Here is a 23906-nt window from a genome sequence, read left to right on the forward strand (position 1 = left end):
ACACAATACATTTTGTAAATGAGACTGGCTTCTCGATGTTGGAATAAAGAAAAGGAACATAAATCCATTTTGATTGTACAACTGCGTTTGGTTATTAATTCAGACAGACAGAGTTTGTGTGTTTCTGTACATAAAAATTGAATTTTAATAGTGAGAGTGTATCCTTTTGCAAATATGTAACGTGTGCTGTCAGGAAGCAGATCTGTATTTTAAGAWTAAGATCACTTTATTCAACAATTGTACACAAGGTCCACCCGAAATTGGGCTTTCGCTTTATCCCAACCCCTCCGAAAGGCACGCATAGGCTACACTTTGGGGTTTGGGGCTGCCACACTGGGCCCCCGTGGAGCAGTTACTGGGGAGGGGGGGGGGGTCAGGTGCCTTGCTCAAGGGCGCAATGGCATCTAGGATATTTAATAACACTTCTGAATAATGTCTGTAAAGTGTAAAGGTACATGCTTCCATCTTAGAAATGTGTTTAGGTGGAATTATTAGTATTTCTGTAAAAAATAGCCTGTGGGTACATAACCCAGGCTAGGTTTGAGGTCAGCAGGGGAGTTTGTAAAGGTTTCCAGATTTCTCCCTCCCTCTTCCTTTTGACGTCTCAGATTTTATATCTATTCGTATCCCCAACACTCACACCGTTAACACAGGTGTGAGTGTTGACGAGGACAAGCCTGGAGATCACTCTGTCATGCTGATTGAGTTCGAATAAGTGGTGCTTGCAATCATTGTTCTTCCTCTGTCAACCATGGTTACCTGCAAGGAAACACGTGCCGTCATCATTGCTTTGCACAAAAAGGGCTTCACAGGCAAGGATATTGCTGCCAGTAAGATTGCACCTAAATCAACCATTTATCGGATCATCAAGAACTTCAAGGAGAGCGGTTCAATTGTTGTGAAGAAGGCTTCAGGGCGCCCAAGAAAGTCCAGCAAGCGCCAGGACGTCTCCTAAAGTTGATTCAGCTGCGGGACTGTCTCTTATACACATCTAGATGTGTATAAGAGACAGCCACCAGTACAGAGCTTGCTCAGGAATGGCAGCAGGCAGGTGTGAGTGCATCTGCACGCACAGTGAGGCGAAGACTTTTGGAGGATGGCCTGGTGTCAAGAAGGGCAGCAAAGAAGCCACTTCTCTCCAGGAAAAACATCAGGGACAGACTGATATTCTGCAAAAGGTACAGGGATTGGAGTGGGCTCACTCACAATTTTGCCTAAGAACACAGCCATGAATAAAGAATGGTATCAACACATCCTCCGAGAGCAACTTCTCCCAACCATCCTGGAACAGTTTGGTAACGAACAATGCCTTTTCCAGCATGATGGAGCACCTTGGCATAAGGCAAAAGTGATAACTAAGTGGCTCAGGGAACAAAACATCAATATTTTGGGTCCATGGCCAGGAAACTCTCCAGACCTCAATCCCATTGAGAACTTGTGGTCAATCCTCAAGAGGCGGGTGGACAAAAACAAAAAACACAAATTCTGACAAACTCCAAGCATTGCTTATGCAAGAATGGGCTGCCATCAGTCAGGATGTGGCCCAGAAGTTAATTGACAGCATGCCAGGGCGGATTGCAGAGGTCTTGAYAAAGAAGGGTCAACACTGCAAATATTGACTCTTTGCATCAACTTCATYTAATTGTCAATAAWAGCCTTTGACACTTATGAAATGCTTGTWATTATACTTCAGTATTCCATAGTAACATCTGACAAAAATATCTAAAGACACTGAGGCAGCAGACTTTGTGAAAATTWATATTTGTGTCATTCTCAAAACTTTTGGCCACGACTGTACAGTTAAAAATGGGTCTTGATTGGTGGGATCTGATCTTACAAAACCAGGATGAAAATAACAATTCCTGTCTTCCTGTTGCACAACAATGACTGGGGATGTTTTCTTGCTGATGTGGACAACATCTCTTCCAGTACAAGTTAATCTTAGATGAATTTCATGTAAAAGAGAGTCATAAAAAGCTGTGTACTTCAAATTGGACCCTATGTCATTTGGGTTTAGAAAACTTCATCCAAAAGACACTCTGGRTTACACTGGGCTTAGAGGGAAGAGAGGTGATAGTTAAGATTGAGTAGGGATACATTTTMTTCATCATACTAATTTATACCCAAACCAAAAAAAAGAGAGCATTGACTAAAGGGAGAGGGTGCTTGAAGATGGACCTCTTAGGTCTAAATGTTCTGTCTCTCTTACTGCTCTCTCAAGGAATTCAGCTTACTCACGGTATGTATGATTTGAAAAAAGGATTWTGTCTATTACTGTTTGTTTTAATTTACTTTAACAAATTGTTATAGTACACGTATTGCATTTATGGAACAGAGATTATGCAATATTTTATATTTTATTGAATTTATTGAATCGTTGTCTTTCTACATGATTTGAAAAGTGTCCTCTTTGTTGAACAGTTAGGTGTTCAATATGCTTTCCAGAATGCAACGTGCAGCCCAAACCCCAAAACATAAAAATATATGTTTTTACCACAGGCCTAACCATAGGTGGGCTGACCTTATTCTATTATACCACAGCTTCCTTCAGCAAAGAATGTCATGAGATATAATGTGCAATCGTGTAGACATGTTAAGTTTAGCATTTTAGGGGGGATCCAAATATGTTTTGAAACATTTCTTGGTTGTTATTTATATAGACAAACCGTATGAATCGTTAGATTGACTAAAAACTGCACACATTTAGATTTATCTGAATGTAAAAATATATCTGCTTTAGAGCTCAACAGGTTAAAGAAGTCATCAAATGATTGTTTTTTTAAACGGAGTAGCTGATTGATTATCAATATGTATGAATATGTATTTCCTCTGAAAAGTATTACATGATGACATGATTTGGTTATCTAAAGCCAGCTATATGATCAAGGACTCATCTTTCATGAGTTTCAAGGTCATAGGATGTGCCCTGACTGCATTTATGGGCAATAATTAACTCTATTTTTAAAGGTCCGTCACATGCGGTAGGGTCCAAATGCCGTACAAAGTAGACGAAACAGTAGCTGTAGTTGTCATAAACACTGTTACTTATTGTTCAGGGAAACAGTAAAACGTTTTTTTRCCCAGCAAATTCTACCAGATGAAGAGATTCAAAGATGTGTTATAAATAGATAGTCCATCTCAATGTCAGTTTTGTTGAAATGCACTGAAGACTATKATTTTTTCCCTTCACAACATGTGAACATGTCTATCAAAAAGTACAACATATCATTAGTATTAAGACATGAAATGATAAAGGTTCTCTTGTTCTGTAGACTATCCAGGAGTGTACAATTTGATATTCTAATGGTTTAGACAAGTGATGGGGTGGGGGGGGTCACAAAAAATCGGAACTCATCATGAGGGGCCGCAGTGGCTCCCGGGTCTGCGTACCCACATCCATAACCACATGTGCAGTCAGAGATGGCCCTAGCCTTTTGGGGGCCCTAAGCTATTTATTTTTTAACAAGTCAACCATACTGCAGTTACCACACTAACTGTGCTACTGACCGCTGCACTCTCTTTTTTAAAGGCCAATGTGACAGTGGTAATTTTCAGTGTGCCAACGGTCAGTGCATTGACTTAGACTGGAGGTGCGATGGAACCAAGGACTGCACAGACGACTCTGATGAGCTCAACTGTCGTGAGTATGACCGGTACCATGATCTTGGAATTCCATATACTGTACATGGCTTCAGGTTTGCTCTTATACATGTTGAACATGATGCTAACTGTACCAGATAAAATTCAATTTAAATTTGATTGAGTGTGTTTGAAAACGCCAGGCACTGGGTTATAGGTTTTGATTGAATAGTTCCCTATGCATAACTTGTCCTGGGCCTTATTCATGAAGCGTCACAGAGTAAGAGTCATGATCTAGGATCAGGTCTTCCCTGTCCATATAATCTTTGTATCAGGGCACAAGGCGAGACCCAGATGCAGACACAGGAGGCAGATGGTTAGAGTCCAAGATGTTTATTAACAATCCAAAGGGGGTAGGCAGGATAATGGTTGTGGACAGGAAAAAGGTAAAAACCAGTTCAAAGTTCCAGAGCTACAGAATGGCAGGCAGGCTCGAGGTCAGGGCAGGCAGAATTGTCAGGCAGGCGGGAATGGAGTCCAGAAAAACAGGCAAAYGTCAAAACCGGGAGGACTAGTAGAAGATAATAGAAAAGCAGGAGCACGGGGAAAAACACGCTGGTTGACTTGAACATACAAGACGAACTGGCACAGAGAGACAGGAAACACAGGGATAAATACACCGGGGAAAATAAGCGACACCTGGAGGGGGTGGAGACAATCACAAGGACAGGTGAAACAGATCAGAGTGTGACACTTTGCCTTTGTAATCTAAAAGGAAAAATCGATCCTACATCATATTCTGAGACGCTTTGTGAATATGGGCCCTTGTGTATTTCTGTGTGGCAGCACCTCCATCCTGTAGCTCCCAGCAGTTCAAGTGTGTGACGGGAGGCGAGTGTATCTCCCTCCAGTTTGTCTGCGATGGGGAGGAGGACTGCACTGACGGCTCAGACGAACAGAGAACCTGCAGTACGTACAAGTTCACAAGGCTTCACTTTGGGTTACATGGGGTGCCAGTTTCCTCTGGATATACACTGTAACAAAAATAATAAAATGTTGCTTTCAACCTTCAATAGCTCTTGAACAAAGCATGCCATCACTATGCAATATATATATATATATATAGATATATAAATATATATATATATGTGTATATATATGTGTACAGTACCAGTCAAAAGTTTGGACACAGCTACACATTCCAGGGTGTTTCTTTATTTTTACTATTTTCTACATTGTAGAATAGCCCTATTTGGTAAAAGACCAAGTCCATATTATGGCAAGAACAGCTCAAATAAGCAAAGAGAAATGAAAGTCCATCATGACTTTAAGACATGAAGGTCAGTCAATATGGAACATTTCAAGAACTTTGAAAGTTTCTTCAAGTGCAGTAGCAAAAACCATCAAGCGCTATGATGAAACTGGCTCTTATGAGTACCGCCCCAGGAAAGGAAGACCAAGAGTTWCCTCTGCTGCAGAGGATAAGTTCATTAGAGTTACCAGCCTCAGAAATTGCTTCCCAAATAAATGCTTCACAGAGTTCAAGTAACAAACACATCTCAACATCAACTGTTCAGAGGAGACTGTGTGAATCAGGCCTTCATGGTCAAATTGCTGCAAAGAAACCACTACTAAAGGACACCAATAAGAAGAAGAGACTTGCTTGGGCCAAGAAACACGAGTAATGGACATGAGACCGGTGGAAATCTGTCCTTTGGTCTGATGAGTCCAAATTTGAGATTTTTGGTTTCAACCTCTGTGTCTTTGTGAGATGCAGAGTAGGTTAATGGATGATCTCCGCATGTGTGGTTCCCACCATGAAGCATAGAGGAGGAGGTGTGCTATGTGGCGATGCTTTGCTGGTGACACTGTCTGTGATTTATTTATAATTCAAGGCACACTTAACCAGCATGGCTACCACAGCAGCGATACGCCATCTCATCTGGTTTGCGCTTAGGGCTATTTGACCAAGAAGGAGAGTGATGGAGTACTGCATCAGATGACCTTTCCTCCACAATCACCCGACCTTAACCCAATTGAGATGGTTTGGGATGAGTTGGACCGCAGAGTGAAGGAAAAGCAGCCAACAAGTGCTCAGCATATGTGGTAACTCCTTCAAGACTGTTGGAAAAGCATTCCAGGTGAAGCTGGTTGAGAGAATGCCAAGAGTGTGCAAAGCTGTCATCAAGGCAAAAGGTGGCTACTTTGAAAAATCTAAAATATAGAATATATTTTGATTTGTTTAACACTTTTTGGTTAATACATGATTCCATATGTGTTATTTCATAGTGTTGATAACTTAACTATTATTCTACAATATAGAAAATAGTCAAAAAATGAGTAGGCGTGTCCAAAATTTTGACTGGTACTGTATATGKTATATGATATATATGACATATGATTGGAAAAAAAGCWGTGGATTTTTGTCCATCCTCCCATGATTCTGAATATATTATTTTCATAGTCATGTCACGATTTTGTAAGAGCTATTGAAGATTGAAAGCAAAAAAATGAACAAAAAAAGATATTACAAAAAAGAAAGACGTGGATTTTGTACATTCTCCCCTGATTCTGAACATGTCATTTTCATAGTCATGTCATGCTTTGTTTAAGACTATTGAAGATTGAAATCCAAAATCGTATTATTTACAAAAAATTCATGAAAAGAGTGTGAATTTTTCTCCATCCCCCCTGATTCATAATATACCATCTTCATAGTTATGGCATGCTTGGTTCAATTGCTATTGYCGAGAGAAAACCGAATATCCACGGAATATCCAATATAAAACTAATTTTAACCTGGTGTAAATGCATTCGGAAAGTAATCAGACCCATTGACTTTTTCCACATTTTGTTACGTTACAGCCTTATTCTAAAAATGATTTAATCATTGTTTTCCCCCATTATCTACACACAATACCCCATAATGACAAAGCACTTTTTTTTTTTTTAGCAAAATGATTAAAAAAAAATTAAACTGAAATATTTACATAAGTATTCAGACTCTTTCATCAGTACTTTGTTGAAACACCTTTGGCAACGATTACAGCCTTGAGTCTTCTTGGGTATTACGCTACAAGCTTGGCACACCTATTTTTGGGGGAGTTTCTCCCATTCTTCTCTGCAGATCCTGTAAAGCTCTGTCAGGTTGGATGGGGAGTGACACTGCACAGCTATTTTCAGGTCTCTCCAGAGATGTTCGATCGGGTTCCAGTCCAGGCTCTGGCTGGGCCACTCAAGGACATTCAGAGACTTGTCCCGAAGCCACTCCTGCGCTGTCTTGGCTGAGTGTTTAGGGTTGTTATCCTGTTGGAAGGTGAACCTTTGCCCCAGTCTGAAGTCCTGAGCGCTCTTAAAGCAGGTTTTCATCAGGGATCACTTTTTACTTTGCTCCGTTCATCTTTCCCTCGATCCTGACTAGTCTTCCAGACCCCGCTGCTGAAAAACATCCCCACGTCATGAGGATGCCAGCACCATGTTTCACCGTAGCGATGGTGCCAGGTTTCCTCCAGACGTGACGCTTGGCATTCAGGCCAAAGCGTCAAAATGTACATGGGCAATCTTGGTTTCATCAGACCAGAGAATCTTGTTTCTCATGTGCTGACAGTACTTTACGTGCCTTCTGGCAAACTCCAAGCGGGCTGTCATGTGCCTTTTACTGAAGAGTGGCTTCCGTCTAGCCACTACCATAAAAGCCTGATTGGTGGAGTGCTGCAGAGATGGTTGTCGTTCTGGAAGGTTATCCCATCTCCACAGAGGAACTCTGGAGCTCTGTCAGAGTGACCATCAGGTTCTTGGTCACCTCCCTGACCAAGGCCATTCRCCCCCAATTGCTCAGTTTGGCCAGGTGGCCAGCTCTAGGAAGAGTATTGGTMGTTCCAAACATCCACTGTGTTCTTGGGGACCGTCAATGCTGCAGACATTTTTTGGAACCCTTCCCCAGATCTGTGCCTCGACACAGTCCTGCCTGTGAGCTCTACTGACAATTCCTTCGACCTCATGGCTTGGTTTTTGCTCTGACATGCATTGTCATCTGTAGGACCTTATATAGACAGGTGTGTGCCTCTCCAAATCATGTCCAATCAATTGTATTTACCACAGGTGGACTCRAATCAAGTTGTAGAAACGTCTCAAGGATGATCAATGGAAATAGGAGGCACCTGAACTCAATTTCGAGTCTCATAGAAAAGGGTCTGAATATTTCTGTAAATTAGATATTTCTGTTTTTTAGAATAAGGCTGTAATGTAACACAATGTGGAAAAAGGGAAGGGGTCTGAATACTTCCCGAATGCACTGTATGTACTAAACAAAAATATAAATGCWAKATTTTTCCACCTCCATCACCTCATGTTTCAGCATGATAATGAACGGCCCCATGTCGCAAGGATCTGTACACAATTCCTGGAAGCTGAACATGTCCCAGATGTTCCATGGCCTGCATACTCACTAGACATCTCACCCATTGAGCCCTGTTTGGGATGCTCTGGGTCGACGTGTATGACAGAGTGTTCCAGTTCCCGCCAATATRCAGCAACTTCACACAGCCATTGAAGAGGTGTGGGACAAAATTCCACAGGCCATAATCAACAGCTTGAGCAACTCTATGTGAAGGAGATGTGTCGCGCTGCATGAGGCAAATGGTGGTCACAGCAGATACTGAGTGGTTTTCTGATCCACACSCCTACCTTTTTGTTAAGGTATCTGTGACCAACAGATGCATACCTGTATTCCCAATCATGTGAAATCCATAGATTAGGGCCTAATTTATTTATTTCAATTGACTGATTTCCTTATATGAACTGTAACTCAGTAAAATCTTTGAAATTGTTGCATGTTACGTTTAAATTTTGTTTAATAACGCCTTGCCCCCAAAATAAGATATTAGTCTCCCGTGTGGCGCAGTGGTCTAAGGCACCAACAGTGCAGTGCTAYAGGCGTCACTACAGATCTGTGTTCGATCCCGGGCTGTGTCGCAGCCGGCCACGACCGGGAGAACCATCGGGCGGGGCACAGTTGGCCCAGCGTCGTCCGGCTAAGGGGAGGGTTTGGCCAGCTGGGAGGTCTTTGTCCCATCACGCTCTAGCTACTCCTTGTGGCGGCCGGGCGCATGCACACCTGGCTTCCGGGTTAAGRGAGCAGTGTGTCAAGAAGCAGTGTGGCTTGGCGGGGTCGTGTTTCGGAGGACGCTTGGCTCTCGTCTTTCGCGTCTCGCAAATCTGTACGGGTGTTGGGACAAGACTGTAACTACTAATTGGGGAGAAAAATGGTGTAAAAAGTACCAATAAATAAAATAAGACATTAACAATAAAGTGACAGGAATGTGAATTCCCTCCTGATCCATTTGACATTACATTGACATACCTTATGATTTCTGTGCTCGTGTTCTCCTACGCTTTCAGGAGAGCAGACTTGTGGACCACACCAGTTCACGTGCCAGGAGGGCCAGTGTGTTCCCGAAGTGTACCGATGTGACCGTGTGAAGGATTGCTTGGACAACTCAGATGAGAACAACTGCAGTAAGACTTTTTAAATCCACATTCCTTAATAAGATTGGTCTGTAGTTTACGGCTCTAAAAACTTGTCTGGTTAATTTTGCGGTAGATCATTTCTGCTGCAAGCAGAGGTTGTGGACATTTGTCTATTTTGACCATAACGCATTTTCTCTTGATTGAGTGCTATAGATGCTTGTGATGTACTGTATGATAGATGTAGGACTTATGTATGTACTGTATGTTCATAGTGAATGATACTGCAATTTGTGGGATTTGCAAATGTGCAAAGTCAGACTGTTCTATTGTATATGGGACTACCTTTACAACCTTTCGTATTAAAAATAAAAGAAGCATTCTAGTTTTGTTCCTGCTAGATATGCATTAGTCACCAAAGGGTTTGATTTTTAATTAGGGGTTGTTACGTWGTTAACTCAGATTGCACCTCCTATTACTGGCCGCTGTTCATCTTAATGTGGCAATACAGAAGTAGACTTTATTCTCTATTCCCTTTTTAACAAGAATGTTGTTCAAGTCTATCATAATTCAACTATATAATCCTCAGTCACATTGTCACATTGAAGTCATTGCTTTGTCACAATTTTGTCCCCACAACCATTTTGAGATCTTGTGAGAAAATGTGCAACATAACAATCTACCTTATAGCATGTGTGTGTGTGTGTGTCAAGGTTGGGGTCATCTCAAGTTGAAGTCAGCCAATTCAACGAGTGATTATAATACAAAAATGTTAAAACTTTTGAAGTAAATTTCTTCTCCTTTCGAGTTTATTGAGAATGAATTGAGCATAAATGGCCTATTCTCACTTATTGAATTATGATTTCAGTTTACTTCCTGAATTGACTGATTTCAATTTGAAATTGACCCCGACCCTTGTGTGTGTGTTATTCTCCAGACTACCCCAGCTGCACTGAGAAAACCTGTGCCAATGGAGCTTGCTACAACAACTCGCAGCACTGCAACGGGCTGCAGAACTGCCGGGACGGCTCAGACGAATCCAACTGCAGTAAGTCAAATGGGTCAGGGGAATCGAACTCGACAGCGTCAATCGAGTTAGTTAATTGAACTTCAGTGGATCAAGAGAGTCTGAAAATTCAACTGAAGATAACCGTCACATAATGGTCTGTTTGAGGGAGTAGTCTTGACCCGAAACACCAAAGACACCTTGCAGGATGATCAAATATATGGCCCAATTAAGAAATGGCAGATTGACATAATCAAATAGTCATGCATTTCTTCCCATTTTTAATGACAATAACAAATGAAGACACAAAATATATACTAAATATATGTCAGGCATATGGGTTGACATAAGATTCATGAATTTATTACATTTTCCTATATGTCTGCTCTTTTGCTGAGTATATTACATTGTGTCTCTTAGCGACACAGCAATGTCCTCTGCACCAGTTCCAGTGCACCAATGGCTACTGTATCCCTATGTCCTTTCTCTGTGACCACTGGGACGACTGCGGGGACAACAGCGATGAGCAAGGCTGTGGTAAGAAGCACATAGACCACCCGCAGTACACAGGATATTCTTACCTCACAACATAAACACGTTGAAGTCCTAAAACATTGGTGTAAATATGTGTTAATCTGAGATTGCTATTTCAAACCTTTGTACCTCTGGCTAAATCAACTCAACAKTATCAACCATACAGAATCTAATGGAGGTTTCCTCGTGCCTATTGTTATGAGCCCACATGAAAAAAAAATGCTATAATATACTATGGTATAAATACTATAGTATTCACTGTTGTGTTATTTGCGGACATTACTGTAGTATTTACTACAGCGTTATTTTTTGCAGATAATACTGTAGTATTTACAAAATGCTATAGTAAACACTGCAAATGATCGAGGGATACTACAGTGTGAAGTATAATATTCTTCAGTTTACTACAGTAAGTACTGTAGTATTCTACAGTAAACTGTAATATTTTTTAATGTTGGGAGCAGCCGTTCAGATTTGATGGGTATTCATGGCTTTGTTAAATGACACACACACACACACACACACACACACACACACACACACACACACATTGTATTGTTTTGTATTGTATTGCATCATATTCTTCCCCTTAGTGTACCAGAGCTGTAGTGGAACTCAGTTCACCTGCCCCAGTGGCCGCTGCATCCCTCAGAACTGGGTGTGTGATGAGTTCAACGACTGTGGGGACTACAGCGACGAGAACGGATGTGGTGAGAAATTCACTAGGAAATCTTGGACAGTTTATTATGTCACTGACTATGAAGACTGAGACATTGTTGATTTGGAAATCTAAACGGTAATATGTAATAAGTGACAGAGAGGAACATAAAAGAGGAACAAATAACATTGTAGCTGTATGTGTAGCAAAGTAAATATTCAAAGTAGTGGTCATACTAAATGAAGTGAATGGAAACGTTTTTTTTTTAAGCATACTGTTTCATCAGCCCCAAAACATTGACGAATGAATGAATAAATCACAAATGAATGAATTACATTTTATTTTCATGTTATGTCGCCAGTTGGCAACCCATTCCTTACGGGATTAATTGACACATAAACAAACGTTACAATAATTCACTGTGATAATTCAGTGATAATTCAGTGATAATTCAGTGATAATTCAGTGCACGCTGCATAAAGAGTGAAAAATAAATCAATACATAATAGTAAATAAGGTTATCCAGGAAATAATTATATTGACATTTTAGTCAAAGCTGAGTGAAATGTATAATTATTGGATCAAAATAACTGTCATTGAGGCCTACCCAGCAAAAGGTGGTAAATAAAATGTGTTGTCTTTTCTCTTTCAGATAGTAACTCCCGAGACTGTTACCCTGGTGAGTGGCCTTGTCCAGGCTCCTCCATGTGTGTGCCAGTGGGCAAGGTGTGTGACGGCAAACCAGACTGCCCCAGAGGAACAGATGAGACCAACACCACCGCACAGCAAACCTGCAGTGAGTCTCTTCTTCTATCTGACTGTCACGCCCTGGCCTTAGTTATCTTTGTTTTCTGTAATATTTTGGTTAGGTCAGGGTGTGACGGGGGATGTTTGTGTGTATTTGTCTCGTCTTGGGTGGTTGTATGGTATAGGGGGTTTTGGGTAGAGTGTATGGGTTTGTGTTGAGTGTAGGGGTTTGTGTTGAGTGTAGGTGTCTAGGTAAGTCTATGGTTGCCTGAATGGTTCTCAATCAGAGACAGCTGTCATTCATTGTCTCTGATTGGGAGCCATATTTAAGGCAGCCATAGGCAGTAGGCTATTGTGGGTAATTGTCTATGTGTAGTGTTTAGTGTCAGGACTATTTGTTTGAATAGCTTCACGGTCGTCTGTTTGTTGTTTTTGTTCGTTTGTTCGTCTTCAAAATAAAAAGATGTCGTTCTATCACGCTGCGCCTTGGTCCTCTATACAAAGTAAAGACGATCGTGACACTGACACGTTTTACTACAGGGCACACCTTTGTACTGGGTTTTATGAGGTTAACAATTTGGTCAGCTTGACCTTTCTCGAAATGTGTTCGGAACGTGGGCATGGACACAGGCACGCACGCACATGCTGTCATACTCTCGCATTTACTCGCTCACACAAACACACACGCRCACACACCAGATCTGGGTTCAAATACTATTTCAAWTATCTCAATTACTTTTACATACATTCGAAGTAAGTATTCAGATATCTTTCATTTGAAAAGACAAGTAGTTTAACATTTTCATGTATTTGGAAATACACTTGGAAAGCTATTTGAAAATGTCAAATACACTGACTCAAATACACTCCCATGCGTTTAACCAAGCTATTTGAAAATAYTATTTAAAATATGTATTTTGAAACCCTCTTAAATACAATTTGTGTTGACAATTTTTTTTCTTTTTTTACCAATAACCATTCAAATACGCAAATAAAAGTACTTGTTTTGGGCTGTGTATTTTGAAAATACTCAAATACACAGAAAAAGTATTTTCAACATCAGATACATAAAATACACATGTATTTAAACCCAGGTCTGACACACGCACACGGACACGCACACGCACACACTTAAACGGTCAGTAGCGTACACAGTCAGCTCAATGCTGTGTGATGTTAAATTGGGCAGTAAAGCCAAGGTCCTGTGGTCATGCAACAAGACTGTACTCTTGAATGTTTTAATGTTCCTCCAAGCTCACCTGTTACGACCTCTGTCGTCACATTTAATGGCTTTAACTCTCACCTTCCCTTATCCCTTCATCAGCARGTGCGTGCACACTCTTTGTTAAATATTTACCTTTGCACTTTTACTTACRACTGTGCACAACTACATACAAAAATGTCCTCTTTAGTAATTTTACTGGTGTTATAGTGTAAGTCATAGGCAGCCAGTKGAAGTTGGATCGTGGACATTCAGAGACAGTTTCCCCCAACAGAGATTAAGCTTAATCATTTTTTAGAATCTCCATTCAACATTCTTCTTAGTCCAGGACTAGGCTTGATCTGTGTCCAGGAAACGGCCCCTCAACGGCTGCTACCCAAATGGTACCCTATTCCCTATTTACTGTGCTACTGGTCAAAAGTAGTGACTATCTGGAATAGGCTGCCATTAGGGACGCACATTCTAAAAGTGCTAAAAAAGTGTTTGAAAACTAAAAGTGTTAGTACAGRATTGGGGGTGTAGTAGATGATATTTCCTGTTGCAGTCCGGCTCATTTCCACCACTAGTTGTATCTCCCATCTCTTTCCCCTCTCCTAGGCCTGGACCAGTGCTCAGCGCTGAGCTGTGAGTACCTGTGTCACCTCACCCCACAGGGCGGAGCCTGCTACTGCCCAGATGGCTTCACCGTGGCCAATGACAGCCGCTCCTGTGTGGGTGAGTCTGAGTGTGAACGGTTCGATTGGTGGTAAGTAGTAAGGACAGAAACAGCTGAAGGAAGTGAGGAAGGAAACAGGGAAACTAGCAGTGATGTGACAAACACTATGAATGAATCCACATACAGATGACTAAATAGAAACAGATGTAGATCAGAGAAATTATAAAAAATTACCATTCTTTAACATAGACACACAGAGGTCTGTTCTATTCTATTCTATTCAATTATATTATGTTAGTGTAGTACAGGTAACTTCCAAAATAAAGGTAACACCGACATAAAGTGTCTTAATAGGGCGTTGGGCAACCACGAGCCGCCAGAACAGCTTCAATGCACCTTGTCATAGATTCTACAAATGTCCTGAACTCTATTTTGTATTTTTGTATTTATTATGGATCCCCATTAGCCACATTAGCTCTTCCTGGCGTCCAGCAAAATTAAAAACATTACAATACATTCATAACAGATTTCACAATACACTAAGCGTGTGCCCTCAGGACCCTACTCCACTACCACATAACCCAAAATCCATGTGTACGTGTGTGTATAGTCCTTATGTTATCATGTGTGTGTGTAACAGTTTGACTTTAGTACGTCCCCTCGCCCCGACACGGGCGCGAACCAGGGACCTTCTGCACACATCAACAACAGTCACCCACGAAGCGTCGTTACCCATCGCTCCACAAAGGCCGCGGCCCTTGCAGAGCAAGGGGAAACCCTACTTAAGTCTCAGAGCAAGTGACGTAACTGATTGAAATGCTAGTAGCGCGTACCCGCTAACTAGCTAGCCATTTCACATCCGTTACACTCACCCCCCTTTCAACCTCCTCCTTTTCCGCAGCAACCAGTGATCCGGGTCAACAGCATCAATGTAACAGTTTAACTTTAAACAGTCCCCTCACCCCAACACGGGCGCGAACCAGGGACCCTCTGCACACATCAACGGTCGCCCACGAAGCATCGTTACCCATCGCTCCACAAAGGCCGCGGCCCTTGCAGAGCAAGGGGAAACCCTACTTAAGTCTCAGAGCAAGTGACGTAACTGATTGAAATGCTAGTAGCGCGTACCCGCTAACTAGCTAGCCATTTCACATCCGTTACATGTGTATGCATGTGTCTGTGCCTATGTTGGTGTTGCTTCACAGTCCCCGCTGTTCCATAAGGTAGCTTTTTATCCGTTTTTTAAATCTAATTTTACTGCTTGCATCAGTTACTTGATGTGGAATAGAATTCCATGTAGTCATGGCTGTATGTAGTACTGTGCGCCTCCCATAGTCTGTTATGGACTTGGGAACTGTGAAGAGACCTCTGGTGGCATGTCTTGTTGGGTATGCATGGGTGTCCGAGCTGTGTGCCAGCAGTTTAAACAGACAGCTCAGAGCATTCAACATGTCAATACCTCTCACAAATACAAGGTGTGATGAAGTCATTCTCTCCTCCACTTTGAGTCAGGAGAGATTGACATGCATAATATTAATGTACATCCAAGGGCCAGCCGTGCACCCCTGTTCTTAGCCAAATGCTATTTTCCCCGAGTCCCTATTTGTGGCACCTGAACACACGACTGAACAGTAGTCCGGGTGCGACAAAACTATGTTCTGTAGGACCTGCTTTGTTGATAGTGCAGTTAAGAAGGTAGAGCAACACTTTATGATGGACAGACTTCTCCCCATCTTAGCTAGGAGGGATGCGGCACCATTCTTCCACAAGAAATTCCATAATTTAGTGTTTTGTTGATGGTGGTGGAAAACGCTGCCTCGGGCACCGCTCCAAAATCTCCCATAAGTGTTCAATTGGGTAGAGATCTGGTGGCACACACACATACACACACCCTTCAGACTCCATATGCTCCTTTGAAAACCTCCTTTCAAAGTKAATGAGATCTCTTCTTCTAGCCACGGTAGCCAAAATTAATGGGCAACTAAGCATTTTTATGCATGACCCTACGCTGTGTGGAAGCACCTGCTTTCTATAATCTTCGTATCCCTCATTTACTCAAGTGTTTATTTTATTTTGGCAGTTACCTGCAGGTTTAGGCTACATGACAACACTGTGGTTTGTGTTACCCAGACTATGACGACTGTAACATCTGGGGGATCTGTGACCAGCTGTGTGAGGACCGCCCCGGGACCCACCGCTGCAGCTGTGCAGATGGATACTTCCTGGAACAGGGCAACCGCTGCAGGGCCAACATCTCAGGTACAGGATGTGACACCACTCGCGTTACTCGTGATCACGTGGGAGCACTACTGTATTTTTGCTCAGTTTCAAGTAAATTTAATTTGTTCACATGCAGAATATAATTGATATCTTAATTGTGTGATGAATCAAATAAACGTAAAACAAACAAACATTCATGAAACTTACATTTAGGGAACTGTAGTTTTTTGTGATAAGTTGTGGTGTGGTGTGGCTAATGAGCTAGCACAAGTGAGCATTGTGTGAAAGTGATGTGCTTAATTGTGGGAGTTCCATTGAAGGTCATTATTACAAAAGGGTCATTGTGAAAAGACCTTCCTTGTGTGCATAATTGTGCTTAAGTAAACTTACAGTAAGTGTACCAGTTATCATTCCAAAATATAAAATGACTGTCCTATATAGAGTTATCTCCATTATGATCAAGTTCAAGGACCTGGATGTAAGCCCTGTACACTTTTCAATTATCTTCTCAGAAAACATGTTAACTTGAACTCAGGTCTCTGTCTAATCCATAGATAATAACTTAACATGGTGTCAGAAGTAGGATCAGAATGAACCCTTTACAGCAGGGGTGGGCAATTCCAGTCCTCGAGGGCCTGATTGGTGTCACAGTGTTGCCCCAGTCCCAGAAAACACACCTGACTCCAATAATCACCTAATCATGATCTTCTGTTTAGAATGCAATTTGATTAATCAGCTGTGTTTGCTAGGGATGGACAAAAAGTGTGACAGCAATCAGGCCCTCGAGGACTGGAGTTGCCCACCCCTGCTTTACAAGATAACAACCTATGCTTTATATCTACCCTGTAGTTGGCTTGCCGCAGCTCATCTTCACCAATGGTGGTGACGTGATGATGGCAGACATTCACGGGCGCTTTATCAGAACCCTGGTCCCTTCACAGGGCAGAGGTAGCTCGGTGGGTGTGGGGTACCACTGGCACAGTCAGAGGGTCTTCTGGACAGACACTAACACTCAGAAGGTGGGTTGTATTTACTGCTTGTGGGTGACATTTTCCTCACGCTAAAACAGCACTGCGCTGTGAACTAATGCAATGATCTAAATAAGGGGAGCTCCGATGCCTCAGAGCAATTGCATTGGTTTCGGCGCATGTAGTGCACTGTTTACTAAATTTCTGGTTAAACTAACGTTCCCTCTAARGGAAATTGTCAAAGAAAAGTTACGACATAAATCGCTTACAGTGCATTAGCTCACAGTGCAGGTGACTTTGCCAGAGAAAATGTTAGACCATTGTCTGAAAAAGAAGCAGCCAATCAGGGGAGACCTAACATCTAAATGTGTGAACATTTGTATGAATATAGGCCCCAAAAAAACATACTTGTGTGTCATGCCTTAAAGAAATAGCTCATTTTTAAATGTTAGAAAAATCAATGTCTCTGTTTGGTATCCAATAATGAAAATGTCACAAGATTCATACAAGTAAGGGAGTGAACGTTATTTATAATAAGGGTTACATGGAGAAAATCGGACCTCTCTGAAATTAAAATTGATGTCCTTCCCTTATATATTTGACCTAAATCCTCACTGCTTGAAATAAAAAGTGACCCTCCCCTATAACCCAATAAAACATCAAGTGGATGGCAGTGAACATGTCTACCATTTACAGTCACTTCTTGGACAGACCAAAGCCTTGGATATGCCATTTTAGAAAACTGTTCTTCATCCTGTAAGTGTTACAGAATTTTTATAGCATGCAGGGCTGCTGGCCAGAAGCTTGTGGGTTCACAGACCACCCTGGACAAGTATGGGTGGAAAGATCTCCTTTATAGTAATGTCACGTTCCTGACCTGTTTTATGTTATTTTTGTATGTGTTTAGTTGGTCAGGGCGTGAGTTGGGGTGGGCATTCTATGTTTTGTGTTTCTATGTTTAGGTCACTTGTAATTAGCCTTATATGGTTCTCAATCAGAGACAGGTGTTTGACGTTTTCCTCTGATTGAGAACCATATATAGGTTGGCTGTTTCACACTGTTTGTTTGTGGGTGATTGTCTCCTGTGTTTGTGTCTGCGCACCACACGGGATTGTTTCGGTTGTTTTCGTTTTGATGTAGTCTGTTTCCTGCTCGTGTGTTCTTCGTGTRGTTATGTAAGTTCCATGTTCAGGTTTCGTCTACGTTGTCCGTTTGTTATTTTGTAATCATTTCAAGTATAGTTCGTTTTTGTTCTTGTTTWAATAAATTCATTATGTCTACATACCTCGCTGCGTATTGGTCCACCGATCCTTCTCTCCTCTCCTCMTCCGAGGAAGAGGAGGACGACACCCGTTACAAGTAAAAACATGGCATGAATCTATCATCATATTTGCAGGTCTTTTATAAACATTTCATGCAATTCTACATCCTTTAACATATTAGCATAATATTTTTTTATACCAAACAAATTACCGCAATTAAAGGCTAAGAACGGACAGAGATATAGGCCTATTTGTTCATCTTGTCAAATTTCTCCAATGCCAAATCAGTGTGCCTTGTTTGAAATGAACAAGTCCCTGTTTGACATATAATTACATCTGAGACCTCATTAGGAATCTGAGCACGGTACTTTCAAAAGTTAGGCTTACCTTTCCACCCCAGACCGCAGGCCTACTGACACATAGACATTTAAGCTTTAACTGCTGGCTACTTTTCTTCCGTGGCTTAACCCAACGATAGAAGGTCACAAGAGTTTCCCTAAAAGCTGTCTGGGTTTTAACATCTTCTATTGTACAGAACGTGAATAGCTTAATCAATTGATAGTAACAGAATTTGATTACTTCCCTAGTAAATTTGTTGTCTCCTCGGCTATAGGTTGTAGCTCAGCCTCTGAATATAAACGAAACAATGATATCCCCATATGCATCTTAGCCACGTTTTTCCCTGGAATTTTACAGCTTCTTTCTAGCAGAAAGCAGCACGGACCAAAGTGCTGTAGATCACTTTAGATAATCGGATCTGTTTTATTTTCTTCAAAATCTTAATCTAACAATAGGTAGGCCTGTGCTTTTTTTGGACATTTTCTTTAATAAAAGGTAGGTCCATGGCATACCCTCTCATACCGCCTCAATTAGAGTCCTGGTTTTAACTTAACAGTCCTTCACTGACACGGGAGGTAAGCTATTTAAAGAGTGCATGGTGGGTGGAGGAATTGGCAGACACATCTATGGATATAGCAGCATATAGCCTAATTTCGTCTATCAAACAGGTGGGCTCCAACACAATAGGCTTCAACACTAAGCCCTCTTGTTAGTCAAGTCTAATTAAAATGAAGATGGTTGAAATGATTTATGCCTACTTGAATTTGGCTACTTTCAGCACCATGAGCTGTCCACTTCCGATTGATTGTGCAGCAGTTGCTGCTTCTAGTTTCAGCACCACAATGTAAGTTACTCGAATCTGGTAAATAACTCTCATAAATACATCATGGGCAAGAAACATCTTGTTTTTATTCAAATTTTTATAGTAGTAGCAAGCTATCAAAGTTTACCTCCTTCTCCTCTTCGGGTCCTCATTCTCAAATTGAAAAGCACGTAGGCTATAGGCTAGACCGCCCGCAAGATATAGATTCCAGCATTTTTTCAGAAGAATTCTTTGACTCTCCTCCTGAACTGCCACTGTAGCAATACACCATTGGTTAGGCAGCACAAACAAAAGTTTTGATCAGCAAGAGCAGAGCAGGTCATGGGCTTAAGGTTTGGAATATCCATTGCAGTGTGTAATGCAGCCTAGTTTAATTTACACAATCCCAGCAGCGCAAAAAGACTCAGGAAGGAAATGAATTTTCTTAGAAATATAACTTTGCTCTGTACTTCTCTGAGCATGCACACTTCCTAGCCTATAGCCTAAAGGCTGTGGATAATTTGAGACCACACTAAATAGCCTATAGGCACACTTGATATTGTGTGCTCAGCAGAGAATCAGAAATGAGGGGCGATATAAAGCCTAATAAGCCACTAATTCTAAAACACTGCAGATTGAATAAAAAACTAAACCCTCTCCTTGAATGAAATTGAAAAAGCATCCCCCATTTTCCTCCCGAAGTCTAAATGTAGAGAATAAGATTGACATATTTGCTATATGTAATAAACTCACAAACTAAAAACGCACATCAAACCAGCTTTGTTTGTGTTTGCTGAATCAGACTTGTCTTTAAATTACCGTTGCAACACAATATTAATACAACAAATGCATTTTTTTAACACATTTGTCATGCAATCATTTCTAGTATGGCGTGTCCCTTGAAACTGCACTCAGGTTAATGGTGCAATCTCGGATATACAGTATGCAGCTGTTTTTGAACAATTGCAATGAATGATATACCTATTTATTCTTCAAGAATCCCAGATTGTYTCTTAAATTAGTGTCACTCTCTCCCTATAGGTGTACTCTGCCAACTTTGATGGAGGTGACATCCAAGAAGTGCTGAACGAGGCCGTTCACAGTGCCCAGAACATCGCTGTGGACTGGATCAACTTCAAGCTCTACGTCCTAGAGGCCAGGGTGGAGCGCATCGACATGTGTGACTTTGACGGAGGCAACCGGGTCACCCTTGTGGCCGAGAACCTTTTGACTCCCCACGGGCTGGCTCTGGACCCCACAGTGGGGTAAGAACTGAGAAAGTCTCACCACCAAAGAAATGAAACATGGAACCCATCCCCTTTACATGAATARAACCCATTGACAAACAAACCCATTGAAAAACAAGGACAAGGAGATTGAAAAAGACATTTGATTGTCAACCTTTTCAACTCTCCTMACATGTAGTATGTAAAACCAACCCTGTTTTTGAGCACAGTTATGCTATCTTGGTCCTAACCAAGCTTACATCATGAATTCAGTTACTCTCCCACACTGTAKTGCCCATAGTATTATTAATAACTGCTAACTAGCACTGTCTAACGCAAGTTAATCAACTCAATGCTAACCCTCAAAATCTAACTRGGCTCCTGCTTTTTGAAGGTACATGTTCTTCACGGACAGCGGCTACATCAGTGAGGACATGAAGCTGGAGAGGGCTTACATGGATGGTAGTAACCGTGTGGAGCTGGTGAAGACCCGGCTGGGGATGCCGACTGGCGTCACCCTGGATATTGTCACCCAAAGGGTCTATTGGTCCGACAGCCACTTTAACATGGTGGAAACGGTCACCTACAGTGGTCTGGAGAGGTATGCATGCAAGTCCTCAGGTCTCAGGCAAGGTCCTACTAGTTAGCGAGGTGGATCTGCAACTGGAGGGTTGCTGGTCCAAATCCCAAGRCAGACAGGAAAAATGATAGGTATCCTAGATGCCATATCCTGCCTATATGTCCTTAACCCCAAAACAGCTCACACATTTGCATGAGCTCAAATTGACAATGAATAATAACGTGTTTTTTTTTACCGAACCACCACCTTTACACTAGCATGCTTTTATATATAAAAATCATTGCCCTCTACAGTGTTAGCCATGTTTGCTAATTCTCCACAGGAAAACGGTGCTCAACGGTGGCACCCAGGTTCCATACCCGTTTGGCATCTCTGTTTTTGAAAACCATTTGTTCTTCACCGACTGGACCAAAATGGGGGTAATAKGGACCAACCGCTTCAACGGTAGCGACCCGAACCTCATCTACCGCACCACAGACAGACCCGGTCACATTGTGGTCGCGCACCCTGTCCTGCAACCCATTGGTGAGTAGAAGAACAGCAGACTGCCTATCAGACTMCCTAAAGCACATGGTTTTCTCCAGTGTTGCAGTACTTTATAAGCCTGGTTCCAGATTTGTTTGTGTTGTATAGCCAACCGCTAGGGTCATTTTCATGTTCAGAAGTTGATAAAAACAGCACAAACAGATCTAAAATCAGGCTAGTACTTTATACAGTATATCTTACCAATGAATGTACTTTTGCTAGATTGGAATGTGCCCGATTCTGCCTGGCATGGACCTCTGCAGGAGGTTGAGAGCATGTTTCTCTGTCTGGTTGCAGTAAAGTCCATAGGCATTGTGAGATTTGATCATCACACAATGATATCACAGCATATACAACCTTGGGGATATTTAAGATGGTTTGACTTTGAACATGAACATCCTTACTCGCATTTACGAATCTAACTTTTTAAGAGATAWTTGATGGTCGTCAAAAGTCACTACATCTTTAATAATTTTTTTTGTGGGCTTTTAACATTGTTGTAATTGACCGTGTGCGGTTCAACTCTGCTCTCTCTCTCTCGCTCCCACAGTGATGAGTCCATGCGGTCGAAACAACGGGGGCTGTCAGCACATCTGCGTCCTGAGTCACCTCTCCGACAATGATGGCCTGGGCTTCCGCTGCAAGTGTCGCCTGGGTTACGACCTCCATGAAGACCGCCACAGCTGCTTCAGTGAGTGACTGGGACGGAGGGGGTCGCATAAATTATTAAACGCCCAATCCGGAATTAATTCGTAAAACAACAAAATGACAGTTCTGCCACTTGGTAAAGAGTTTAATAATAAAGTGTTTCTGATTGTTCTGTCCCCCCTCCAGAGGTGAGAGACTACCTCCTACTGGCCACCCAATACGCAGTGCGTGGGATCCCCCTGAACGTGTCCCTCCAGGAGGATGTGACCCTCCCGCTGACCGGCCTGGGGGTCACCTTCTCCTCATCGGCCGTGGAGTTCGACGGCAACGAGGAGGCCGTGTTCTACAATGACCGCAGCAGGCAGATCATCTACAAGTCCAACACCAACGGCTCCAGTGAGTTTGTAGTCTTTCAGGGCCCGTGTTCACAAAGCGTTTCAGAATAGGTTTCCTGATCTAGGGTCAGGTCTTTCCTGTCCGTATAATCTTATTCATTATGATCTAAAGGGGAAAATGTATCCTAGATCAGCGCTCCTATTCTGAGKTACCCAGGTCTGGCTGAATGCGTTCTGTCATGTCCTGTCTTTACCACAAGGTGGCGGTAAAGATTGCAATGTGTTGTACTGCAATATCAGCTCTGTTCCAATATTCACATTAGCATACTACTTAGAACGAAGTGATTTATTAGACCTGCGTTCTAAGTGAGATGTTAGTGTAGACATAGAAAAATAGATTCCTGTCTTTATGCACATAAGTGATTTTGTAGTAGGAAAAAGATTGCACTGAAGAGGTAGAAGGCTGAAGAGGACTTTACACATTAGACTTCACCTTTACACCTTCTACATTGCTAGTTTAAGTCTGCGTTGCTACCTTAAAGTGATTTATTTCTCCAACTCACTAATTCTACTCTTTCATTTACTACAACAAGCTTCATTGAAGTTACTYATACGTAACATTTCAACATATCTGTTTTGTTCTCTGGTATTAAAAAGGAAAAATACCACATCCCATTGTCAGGCYACGGACAAAGAAAACATAAGAGTTGTGGACATTACATTTTTCATGCCGGGAATTGAATGTTTTGTTCTCCAGACACAGAGATCCTGACAGGCTACAGGGTGGGCCATGCGGAGTCCATGGCGTACGACTGGACCTCCAAGGTCCTCTTCTGGACATCCAGCTCCTACAGGGTGGTGGTGGCCTTCAGAGTGACCGACAAGTCCAGGCGGGACATCGTGACAGGCCTGAAGAGCCCCAGGGGTCTCGCTGTGCACCCCAGTGCCGGGTGAGAACCAGAATTTTTACTTAAACGTAATCTTTTTTTATTCAGGTTAGTTTCATTGAGATCAAATCTATTTTTGAAGAGAGACCTGGTCCAACCAAGACAACAGCAGCGGGGAATAATGTTTCAAATAAATGTCAGACATAACAACACGTCATAAACAATTTAGGATCAGTTTTGCCTCGTA

General features: G+C 41.9%; 1 protein-coding gene across 1 annotated transcript in view; it reads left to right on the plus strand.

Moving 5' to 3' along the window:
- The first annotated feature begins 2009 nt into the window (after window positions 1–2009).
- Window positions 2010–23906, plus strand: part of lrp2b (low density lipoprotein receptor-related protein 2b) — an 83318-nt gene continuing 61421 nt past the window's right edge. Inside the window, exons 1-17 of the mRNA XM_024007217.2 lie at window positions 2010–2239; window positions 3530–3640; window positions 4426–4548; window positions 8980–9096; window positions 9983–10093; window positions 10472–10588; window positions 11179–11295; window positions 11896–12039; window positions 13810–13926; window positions 15998–16126; window positions 16937–17106; window positions 20500–20723; window positions 21079–21285; window positions 21587–21789; window positions 22340–22480; window positions 22624–22833; window positions 23530–23722. Of these exons, the coding sequence (XP_023862985.1) occupies window positions 2173–2239; window positions 3530–3640; window positions 4426–4548; window positions 8980–9096; window positions 9983–10093; window positions 10472–10588; window positions 11179–11295; window positions 11896–12039; window positions 13810–13926; window positions 15998–16126; window positions 16937–17106; window positions 20500–20723; window positions 21079–21285; window positions 21587–21789; window positions 22340–22480; window positions 22624–22833; window positions 23530–23722 (2501 nt within the window). The 5' untranslated portion in view covers window positions 2010–2172. The remainder of the gene's footprint in view (window positions 2240–3529; window positions 3641–4425; window positions 4549–8979; window positions 9097–9982; window positions 10094–10471; window positions 10589–11178; window positions 11296–11895; window positions 12040–13809; window positions 13927–15997; window positions 16127–16936; window positions 17107–20499; window positions 20724–21078; window positions 21286–21586; window positions 21790–22339; window positions 22481–22623; window positions 22834–23529; window positions 23723–23906) is intronic.

Source organism: Salvelinus sp. IW2-2015, linkage group LG18 (assembly GCF_002910315.2).
Source record: "Salvelinus sp. IW2-2015 linkage group LG18, ASM291031v2, whole genome shotgun sequence".
NCBI classification, from domain to species: Eukaryota; Metazoa; Chordata; class Actinopteri; order Salmoniformes; family Salmonidae; genus Salvelinus; species Salvelinus sp. IW2-2015.